Source organism: Crocodylus porosus, unplaced genomic scaffold, assembly GCF_001723895.1.
Source record: "Crocodylus porosus isolate Cpor-Errol unplaced genomic scaffold, CroPor_comp1, whole genome shotgun sequence".
Classification (NCBI taxonomy): Eukaryota; Metazoa; Chordata; order Crocodylia; family Crocodylidae; genus Crocodylus; species Crocodylus porosus.
In genome coordinates this window covers 103,395,876-103,407,667 of record NW_017728906.1, presented here as the reverse complement: position 1 = coordinate 103,407,667, position 11,792 = coordinate 103,395,876, and the positions used below count along the sequence as shown (strand labels likewise).

At 42.6% G+C, this 11,792-nt stretch overlaps 1 protein-coding gene across 1 annotated transcript in view; it reads left to right on the top strand.

Moving 5' to 3' along the window:
• ITGBL1 (integrin subunit beta like 1) overlaps nt 1-11,792 on the top strand; it is a 290,113-nt gene that overhangs the window by 270,008 nt on the left and 8,313 nt on the right. The window contains exon 9 of the mRNA XM_019529696.1: nt 7,658-7,804. Coding sequence (XP_019385241.1) covers nt 7,658-7,804 — 147 coding nt within the window. The remainder of the gene's footprint in view (nt 1-7,657; nt 7,805-11,792) is intronic.

Here is an 11,792-nt window from a genome sequence, read left to right as displayed (position 1 = left end):
AGCACCCTGCACTTGTCAGTGTTGAAGTGCATCCTGTTTCTGCTAGCCTACCCCTGTAACCTATCCAAGTCTTGCTGCAGTCTTTCCCTCCCTACTAGTGTGCTCACCTCACCCCAAATTTTGGTATCATCAGTGAATTTAAACAGGGTGCTTTTCACCCCGTCATCCAGTGTGTTTTTCCACATCTCTTAAAAACATTTACAGGAAGTACTTTTACTTTATTTTTCTTTTTACTTCTCAGCAAAATCTTTGCAAAACATTAAAATAGGTGGCCACCCTACAGCACATATACCACAGGCAGCTACTGTTTGTGGCATGTGAGATCCAGGTGGTCATGTAAGGGGGAGCCAGGGTGCTTGAATAACTAAATGCTGCAGTACTCCAGCACCTTTTCATTTCTTTTCTATTCTTTCTACTCATTCATATTAGAATTAATGTGTCCTCCAAAAATTAAGATTCTGTTTGTAAATAGAGGCTCAGCTGCCACAAAAGACTGTATTACTTGAACTTTTTGGATCCCCATACATATTTCCAACTTGATTCCTTCATTAACAAAATCTACTACCTTTGATTTCTCTGGATTAATAAGTCTTATGGGGTTTGACACCATGTAGGAAAAAATAATACTACTTTTTCTTCTGTGTTATAATGGCCCACAGACCAGAAGCCTCTAGACCATAATGCTGCCATATATTTTCAGTCTTCCTGTGATTTCAAACAATACAGCTAGCTTTTTTAATATAGTCAAAACTGGCCATTTCCAAATTCCTGCATGTCTACTTTTCATGCTTTTTATATTCCAAATGGCTACTGACAATGGCCGTCTAGCACTTGCTCCATCAGAGACACTTAGGGTCCCCAGACATGCAACTCTAGAACCAGTCAAAACCCGAACAATAAACAATGAACCTACTTCCCTGAGAATTTCCTCTTATCTATTCTGCCCTCACATCTTTTTCTTTTCTGCTTCTTTGAGTTTCCTGAGACTCATGGTCCTGCCCCTCCAACCCATCTCTCACACCCCACAACCTAGAACAGAGATAGAAGCCTGTCCCTGCTTACAAGCCCTTTAGTGGCAACTCCCATGTCTAGCTCCTTGTTAGGCCCCTGCTTGTCAGCAACTTCTTCCCTAATCTTTGTCTCTAATGGACTCTTACACTTTGATTCTGAAAAACTTCCACTAACCCCACTCCATCCTCCTATCCAACTCTTTTCCAATCCTCCAGTGCATCCTTTCTTCCCACCATGCCCCTTTCCTAATTCATACTTCAATCTGAGGGCCTTGTTACACATTAATTTTAGGCAGCTCCTGGAGCTCTTGACCCCTGGATTGTCCACACAGTAACATGTAAAACTAGTTTTAAGCACACTTTAAGTTATGCCTACCCCCAGGCAGGTTTATATTCCATTAATGTGTGGCCAGTCCCCATACATGAGCCACCCAAGTTGCAGTCCTCCAGTACCCCAGGATGCAGTGTTTCTGCCTCATTCTCCTGTTCTGTGTGGAAATCTTTCCACCCCCTGAACTTTGCTGCCCAGCAGGCAGTTCTGGTACCAAGCCAACTATCCCACCCGCCCCCTGGGGTGTGACCTTCCCACTCCCAGGGGTGCAACCCCATATAAACAGCCTACAGAGCTCCCATAAGTTGGGGTTTCCTTCTTAGGGGAGGGGGGCACTAACTCCCCAAAAGGAGCATTCCCTCATTTCTCCCATCTCCCAGCCACCCCAGGAAGCATTACCTATACCCCCTACACCCCTGTCCCAAATCCCAATTTAGTAATACATGAGATCTTCTTTAATTTACTTCCTATCTTTTTTACTACTTTTTGTTATCCTTCAGTGGCTGACTTCCCTCATTTCACCACCCTTCCCCCACCCCCATTCCTTTTCCACCTCTCACTTCATTCCCTACCCCCATCCCAATAACTCTTCACCTCCCAGCTTCATGCCCCCTCTCCCCATTCTCTCACACCTCCCTACTTAGAACAGGGATAGAAGCCTGTCCTGGCTCACCAGCTCTGTAATGGCAACTCAGAGCTGTAGCTCCTAGTTAGCCCCTATTTACAGTCAAAGCTGTGCAGGTTGGGGACAGTCAGAGAAGATTTTTAACTTTGAGGTGTGACTGCTCCAAACTTGAACTAGCACTAACACAGATCAATATTTGAGCAGCACAAAGTGCAGCATGTTAGAAGGTCCCTAGAGTATCACCCTGTCCCGCTTTCCACCTGACTTCTAAAATGGCTATTTCAACATTTAAATTTATTTGTAGAGTTTAAAGCCAGAAGAGATCATTAGAGCATCCAGTCTGATTTTGTGTATAGCCCACATCTTGAACTTTCACCCAAGTCATCATGGGTGAAGACCCTGGTAACTTATACTTCACTAAGATGTTGACTCAGACATCCAATCTTGATCTGAGGACATTCTGAGATGGAAAATCCATCAGTCCTTGGTTATTGTCCCAATGGTTAATCACTCAGAGTTAAATTTGCACTTTATTTCCCATCTTTATCAGTCTGGCTTCAGTTTCCTGATATAGGTTCTTGTTTTGTTTTTCTCTATTTTAAAAAGTCCTCTAGTACTCTAAATTTTCTCCCCATGTAGGTACTTATGCACTATAATCAAGTCATCTCTGTCTTCTTTTTGATAAGTTAGATTGAGCTCTTCAAGTCTCTCTCTCTCTGTGTATGGCAAATTCTCTAGCCCTTGAATTATTTCTGTGAATTATTCTGGCAGTTTTCTACACCCCTTTCAAATTTTCAGCATTTTAAAATAAGGATGCCAAAGCTATATGAAGTATTCAGTAGATCAGTTTAATCAGTGACTTTTACAGAGGTAAAATTACCTGCCTGCTCCTACGTATGACTACCCTGGTTATACCACCAGCTGTTTTTGCTGCAGTATCTCTCTGGAAGATCAGACTAAATTGCTTGTCTACTGTGATCTCCAAGGCCTTTACAGAGCTACTGCTTTCTAGGATATTCTCTCCAAACTGTACATATGGCGTAGAGACTTTGATCCTGAATTCCTAACTTTGCATTTGGCTGCATCAAATTTTGTTTGAATGGGCCCAGTTTACCAAACCATCTAGATAAAACACTGTGACTTCTTTGCCTTTGTCATTTACTGTAATCCCAAACAGTGTCATATACACATTCTGCCAGCAATTATTTTATATTTCCTTTCAAGAGCATTGGTAAAAAAATTGAGTAGCACTGGGTATGCAACTGGCCCCTATTGAAACAGCACTATTTGATGACTGTTGGCGATCTGTTTGGTGGTCAGTTCTTAATCTGCTTACCAAATGCTTTATTAATGTTGCACAGTACTAACTTTTTTAAAACCACGAAGTCATCAGAAATGGACTCAAAAACTTCATAAAATTATAACATGTATCACATCTGTTCAGCTACATTTATCAACCCCATTGGTAATTTTCAAAGAATGAAATTAGGTTTGTTTGATGGAACAAATCTTGTGATACTAATCATAACCCCTTGCATTTTGATAATTAAATCCTATATTAATTTCTTTTCCATGATCTTGCCTAGGCTTCATGTCAGGCTAACCAGATCATCCTGCCTCTCACCTTTTGCATATTGATACAATATTGGTAGAAATTCTGGATTCTTGCCCCAAGCGCAGAGGTCACTCACACCGTAGAGGGGTCAGCCTAGCCTGGCCACCGCCACCGCTCTGTGCCTTGGGCCAGCAGCGGCCGGGGTGGGCAGAAAGCACAAAGCAGCGTCCGGGCTGGGCTGACCTTGCTACAGTGCAAGTGACCTCTGTGCTTGGGGCCAGTGCCCTCCCAACAGGAAGGGGCTTATTCAGCCACTTGTACCACAGCAGGATCTGCCCAGCCCAGCAGCTGCTGCTCTGTGCTTGTAGCCAGCTCCCTCCTGGCTGGCCACTGGCATTGTAGTGGAGATCTGCCCAGCCCAGCCGCAACTGAAGCTTGGAAGGAAATAATGGAGGTGGGGCATCCACTAGCTCCTCCAGAAGTGCAAGTCTCGGGGCCAGGGGCTGCATAAGCCTCAGGAACTTGCCCAAGCACAGAATGTGTGATGGGGGCTGGGCCCCACTCCCACATGACAGATGGAGCAGCAAGCGGTGAGTGCCCAACGGGCAGGAGCCCAACACAGCTTCCCAGCGGGGCTGCATTGTGGGGCCAGCAGAGCTGTTGTGGAGTGCACCAGTGCTGTGGGGGCTTGCAGGGCTCTGGCCTGCTCCACACCCTGGTGCTGCTATGCACAGCCCAAGCCCACAGCTCAGCCCCTTGCCAGGAAGATGCTCGCTCTCCCCCACAGTGTGATGTAACTCGAACTGGCAAAGGTTCTGAGACAGACATTGCATAAACCGGTTTGAGCCAAATAAGTTAAGTCTGATAACTACATACAACCAGGTTTATCTCAAGCTGGTTTCAGCCATTTTCAAACTGGTTTGTGTGCACTGAATATCTGTTCTGTTACAGGTTTAAACCAGTTTCTGATCACTTAAACCAGTTTATTTGTAATGTCTGTCCCTGGCCCTAATTTGTGGCGTGTGTGGTTTGCAGTGCTACTGATGAGTCTGCAGCACTGCATACTGCACATGCATGCGTGTTTGGATATACCCCAGGAAGCCAAATGCAGAGACAGCCCTGGCTTACTTTGCTTCCCAGATCAGGATCTGGTGCCTGGCTCCTCTTCCCCTTGCTCCCAGCAAACTGCTTCCAAACTTCCTTGTTTGCTGCCATTTCACTTGCTGTTGACACCTTCCTGTCAAACGATTCATTCATCTACATTTGTCACATTGAGGACTGAGACAGTTACCTAATAGTGGGTACCATACCTTTCTGTTAAAGAATGATTTTTCATTGGGTACATGAGTTCTTTGGTAAGTCTCCTAAATTGAAGTCCACCATAATCATGCATAATAGACTGGTGCTTAAGGACTCAGGCTACTCTCCGGTATCATTCCATGATCTGTAATAAAGCTCTTCCCGTATCTACTCCAGGCTTGCTTTGTGAGTACATGGATCCATTTGCATGAGGTCCTATAACTGAGTAACTAAAACAAGAAATGGTGCTTTTAATAGCATATATACCCTTTGCCTCTGCAACTAACTCTGTCTTTCCTGAATGGGTACCTGGAAATTTTAATGCTCAAAACATTCTGTAAATTATCATATTTAGGTTTTTGGTCAGTATCCATTATAATGAATACAATTTACATATCTCAGAGCTATTGCAGCAAATGAACTCTTGGTTCATGTTTTTTAAGTGTGTTTTCTTAGTCAAATTTGGTAGAAACATAGACCTACATTTTCTAATGCAGTCCTAAAACTGAGTAGCAATCAGTATTTATGAGTGGTAGCCTGACCTTCAGATGTGTTAACAACTTCCATTCAATTCAGTTCATTCTCTTCTCCCTCAGCTTTTTCCATATGAATTCTGTTTACTGTAGATTGTAAACTCATCAAGGAGGAAGTTGTGTTTGGCTGTGTACTTGTACATGCTTTTGGGTTTTCACATGTTATAGATCATGTATAGATAGTAATAACTATGATTAATTGTAATGAAGCTAAGACATTAAAAATAATCAGAGTTTTAGCAAATATTCACATAGCATGAAAGCTTAGGGGATGGAATATTTTTTGGAAATGGTGAAAGCCAGTTTCCTTAAAATGAAAGATACCAGGTCTATGATTTTTTATGAAGTATAAATATGAACTATGAATGGTACTGTTTTAAACCCACATTAAGTATACATGGACAAAAGCTAACCAGAAATAACTAACATAACATGAACCATGTCATAGTTACTGAGCATTTAAATTTATACAGCTATTAGGATCCAAAATGGAGAACAATCAGTAAATGTTCTAGTAATTATTGTGTGACTGGACTACAAAAATTGTCCTAACTGTGTTTATGCTGTGAATACAAACAGCTCTAAGACCTCAGACTGATATGTTTAAACTAGTAAATAATTTGATTATCAATAAAGTGTTGAAGAATTCCATTTTCAACCAGTAGAAGGTGTGTGCCTCCTTTGGGCTTCTTTCTATTTTGCCTGATGTTAAGTTGAAGGAGAGTAATTACACAGTTTAGTAAAAGTAAAGTGTTGGTATGCTCTTCTGCTTTCACCTGACATGCATTCCACCAGCATATTTCTTCAGCTAGTGCCTCTTTTCTCACAACCAGCAATCCTGCCCAAATTAATCATTATTAGGTGGCTCACAGATGTGAAAAAAAAGCTTTGCTAGAAGAATCAGCGCATTAGTCTGATCCAGCTCTGCAGCATTTGTATAGATTGAGTGCTTCAGTGTGGCTTCTTAGTGCTTTTATCTAATAGCTGATTCAATCGGCTATTAGATAAAAGCACCAAAAAACCCAGGAAGGCGCCTGATCTATACAGACGTTGGTTGAGCCAGGTCCAACTAATGCGATGCCTCTTATGGGCATGCATTGGGCTTGGTGTGAGGCTGCATGGAGTTTAAAGCAAAGTGCCATTTTTGCTGGGATTTTTTTACATCTGTAAACACGCCTATGTTGTTATAATCAATTATGTGTACTTGTTCAAGGCATTCCAAATATATTAGACAAAGGGAATTCCCCTTTGCTACTTCAGAAATGCTATATGGTATAGAGCTCGCTCTAACTATATTAGCTAATCTGCTTTTCCCTTCATTGCATTGCCCACATCCCCCAGCCTCTGTTGTATGTTTTCTGTTCCCTTTCTTCCTGTGTTTTATCCTTTCTTCAGAGAATTCCTGTGGGTTTGCTGTCCTTCCACTCATCTTTCCTCCTACACTCTCTGCTTAGGACTTCATGCCTTACCTCCAAAATGTAGGTCCATCTGTGCCTGTGAAAGGAGCTCATTGTGATACTTTTCACTGAAGTCACCTTTGCTGCATGATGTGATCTGTGGACTGCCTCCTTTCCCTCCATTCAGCAGCGCAGGAAGTAGCAGTCACATTTTTCAGCTGCTGAACTGGAGTGTGTGACTGTCATTGTTGGTGATGGTGTGAAGGCCAGCGTGAATTACCCAGTGTGGTTGGACTGAAGACAAGACTGTTCCTTTTCTAGCACTTTTTGCCTGCCAGAGGAAAAATGTTCCCTATTTCTTTCCCTATCTCTAGCTTTGTCTCTACTCACCTACCACCCTTGCAAGCCCCTTTCTTACTTGTCATCTAAGAAGTCAGCCAAACGGCTATCTACCTCACCAGTCTTTCCCAAATGTAACTCTGTAGTGTAGACATAGCTAACATCGCTAGGCCCTAAGCTGATATGATCTCTCTACCCTCTCTATTAGCTTTACTTCTTGTAAGGGCCAGAATATTTTGGTGAATTGCTACTCCTTTCTGCCAAAACCAGCTCATAGGATGACTGAAGGGTGCCATAGCTGGACAGAAGAAGCAGCAATGGGGAACTGAGAGGCTACATCCCAGTCTTTCAGCATGTTATTGTCTCATTTTGCTTAGCATAAGAACAAGGTAAATGAAGAAGCTAATGTGGCCTTGATTATAGGAATGCCATACCAACATGTGATTCAGATCAAGCCTTGCCTGGCCGTTCAGTCAGCCAATTACATGCTGAGGCACCTGGAAGGATTAATATTCTTTTCAGGTAAAAATTTCTTTTGTTTCCATCATTTCTTTCCTTCTTATTACAGGCCATGGCACCTGTTCTTGTGGTCAATGCATTTGTGGAACTGGATGGTTTGGAAACTTGTGTCAGCATCCAAGGAAATGTAACATAACAGAGGAAGAGAGCAGAAGTTTGTGTGAATCAGCAGATGGCATATTGTGCTCAGGAAAGGGTAAGCATTGGTAGCTGAGCTACCCTATGTCAGTGTTCTGGGAGATAAAAATGATCATGTAGCAGAAGATTGCAGTGGGTTTTTGTTTAATAACAGTTTCTTCTCAAGTCATCCATTGTTACAAGGCTGTTATTATTGGCTTCATAATGCTCATAACCTTGGCGAAACACCCACTTCGTTGCATATGTGCCACAGTCACAAGCACTTATCAGCTTTGCTCTTCAGTGCAATTTAGTAACATCATGGGATTTCATGTACCTATTTTGGGCTTGTGTTGAGAGGTGACTATTATGAACTGGTTTATGGCACTAGAGGGGACTATGTTCAACAACAGCAGCATTCGCTGTGCCAGTCTTCCTCTGCCCAGTTAGTGCAAGTGGAAAGCTAGCCCCTGGCAGCACCTATAGCAGCACCCATAGCTTCCCTGTATTCCCCCATTAGATCTTTTCAGCACTTTATTAATACTATTTTCCATATAGATCTTCAGCTGGCTGGCAGTCCAGTCTGCCTTAGTATGAGGCCAGGCTTGGCATGCAGAGAAAAATACATTTTAGAAGCTTCTAAAATTCCTATCATGGAGTCTGCAAGAGGCAAGGATTTCCTAAGGTGACAGCTTTTATTGGACCAACTATGTAGTTGGGATAAAATTGAACCTAAGGAAGAATGTCTTGCATTCAAAAGCTGATCTAACTTTATCCCAACTACATAGTTGGTTCAATAAAAGAGATCATCCTGAGAAATCCTCTTGCATAATTTCTGAATCATCACAGCTGCATCAGTCTTACACTATCATATCTTGTAGTCTTTGAGAGTAGAAACAAACAACTTATGTCAGTGGAAAGAGGATTTTTTTTATCTCTGATGGGATAAACCTAGTTATAAAAAGCAACACAGCTGAGACTCATGGGAAAAAAATAGCTTCATGATCTTGAAGCTGGCTGGAGGCCAGTCATTAGTGTAGTGAGTTTACACCACCAGAATGGCCTCCTGGGTGACCTTTTCTACTGGATTGCTGGAGTGCAGTGCTCTCTGGCCTGGGCTACTCTTGTTATGCCACTTCTTCACCCCCATAATGTACTCTGTGAGGATGAGATGTAAATGACATGGAGCAGACTTTAGGCCAACTTTCTTTGGCAATTTTAAGTCACTGGAATGGCAATTTAGTTTTCTGTCTGTATGTGATATAGTAAATAAGAATGAAGTGCTTCATTGAACAATACATTTAGGGAGGAAAGAGATTTTTTTGTGGTGTTTTTTTCCTTCCTCAACTGCCCTGTATTATAGAAAATGAGGAAATTCCCTACACTTAGACAAAATGACCAAAACAGAAGAACTGGACAATTTCACCATGGTTTCAGCTAAAGACTGATGTCATTTGGGATTTACTGTGTTTTAGCCAATACGTCTGTTCTTCTTTGTCAGTCTCAAAGTGATTTGCATTATAAAAATATAAGGTGAACTGATATGTGCTACTTTAGATTTTAAACAAATATAAAGATTAAATCAGTTATTTGCAAGGTCAGCTGGAGAATGAACTGGGTATGACCAGGGATTTTTTCCACTGTTCCTCTCTCCCATTCAGCAAGAATGCATTTGGCACAGGACAAAAAAATTGAGACACAGAAAGACCTTTTAGGCTAGAGACAGACATTCAAAATGATGTACTCTTTGCAGGTTAGTCTAACCTGCAGAGATAGAACAGATTTGCAAGTGGACAGACATCCACTTTTCATTCTGGAAATGCAGGCACATGCCTGCAGCAGCTCAGGCCAGAAGCTTGGGGTGCTAGAGCAGCCCTCCCTTCCCCTCCACAGAGAAGCTAAGCTGGGGATGTGGCCAGGCCCTGGCAGGCTGTCACTGAGCTGCAGCTACTGAGGAGGGCTCTGCCCCACCCGTGCAGCCCAGGCCGGACCTGCTCAGCCCTGGCCGAGGCAACCACAGTGTGGGCTGCAGGGGTGGGGCTCTCCTCAGCAGTTGAAGCTCAGTGACAGGGAAGCTGAGCCCTGTGAGTGAAAGCAGAATGTCCTGGCATGCTGGTCGGGATGCCCGGGCTGGCTCAGAGGTACCAGAAGGCCCAGAGCCCAGCAGCCACCCACCGTGGGGGCTGGCTGCAGACACATAAGCCCCTGTGGCACCTCCAAGCTGGCCCGGGTAGTCCACTGTCCAACAAGCCACTGCCCATATGTGCTGGGCCAGGCTGCTCTCACTGACAGGGATCAGTTTTCCTGTCACTGAGCTGCAGCCACTGAGGAGGTCCCCACCCCAGTAGCTCAGGCCAGCCCCACTGTGTGGCTGCCTCAGCTACAGCTGAGCGGGTCCAGCCCTGGCTGCAGGGCTGGGAGCGGGGCCCTCCTCAGCAGCTGCAGCTCAGTGACAGCTGCTTCCCATGCCCAGGCTGGGCTGGGCAGCACCACAATGAGCCCCCCTCCCAGCCCTACATGCAATCAAAGTTTTAAGAGAGCATAAAGTTATGCTCCTAAGGATCAGAGCTTCCATACTGATAGCCATTGACAGATTTTTATAGGAATCATGGTCAAGATAGCCAAACCTTCTTTGGGTATTTCAGTTTTTGGGGAGTCTACCTTCAAATTTATAAAAAGGTCCTGATGCTCACAGAATGACTGCTTGAAACTTTAATAAAATTAAGTCCTTTTAATATAGGGCAGGCTGACCACCAAAATTACTAATCACTTTTCAAAACCTTTGTTCGCTAACTGCATCACTTGTAGTAAAAATTCTCACCAATGAAAACAGCAACACCCACCAGGCTGCTGCTTCATCAGCAGTGGATACAGGACTGCAGATGGTTGCTGAAACTGTTCTACACTTTGACTTTATGAGCCAAAAAAGGATCAGGGAGGCCCTGGCTAGAAAGCCAAGGGAGCTACCCCTAGTTAATTAGGCTGTTTTAATTAAACTGAGGAGGCTCCCAAAGCAGTACATTCCTTGCAAGAAAGAGACTTCACTTTTTTTACTCTTGTAGCGTACTGCTACATTTTGGAGCCTCCTTTCCTTTGGTTCCTTTTCCATTACGTTTGTTGTATTTTCTGCATATACTGTTAAGACACCTGTCTTTATGATGGGTCATCTCAGGTTTCTAGCAGGATGATTTTCTTCTAAATTTTTCTGATTGATAAAATTGGCATCAGCTTATGCTTTTTCAGCATCAAAAGTTTGGTGTGTTGTAGGTGATTTTGTAAAAAGAGACTTCTGGCTTATATTAATCTTAAATAGGTCTTGCGATATAAATTATTTTATTTTTATTGTGAATATGAGATTTTCTTACCATATGTATTTGCCCCAATTGCCTCTTTCTGTAATGGACCATGTACATTTGGAAGTAGAGACATTATTTTCTAATATCCATGGTTTAATAGACAATTATAATATACCACAGAAAAAATAGGTGCTGTAATGAATTTTGCACTTCCCAAGCATTAAAACTATAAGTCACTTAGTACGTAGTTGCAGAGTCCAGTAGTTTACTGTTACAGGCAACATTTTCCTAAAATAATGCGGTACATTAGTTAGTACATTAACTCAGCTTGTTCTACTATAAATAAATCAGTTAGTGAGTTATAGTAAGGTTTAGTAGCTGTGCTCATTTGAAGTGATAATAAATTAGAAATTGAGTGTACTGATCAAAGACCTCTAAGATTTGTAGCAAAAGAGATTATTTCTGGGGAAAATGCAATTGATATACACCATCCAGCATCTGAAGGAAAACTTTTATTTGGAATTTTTACTATGGGACTGATCCCAAACCCAGTAAAGTTAATAGAGAGATGATCGTTGTCTCCATGAGCCTTCTGTAAGCATCCTGAGACTTCAATTTGTTACACTGTTTCATGTATAAGGGAGTAGGAATATATCTTTTTATGTGCTTCCTACAGCCATTATACACATTGTGGCACTCCGTAATTAAGGAGAAACCCTTAAAATAAGGTGACATAATGGGATGCTCAAAAGTGTCCAGATAACTTAGAAG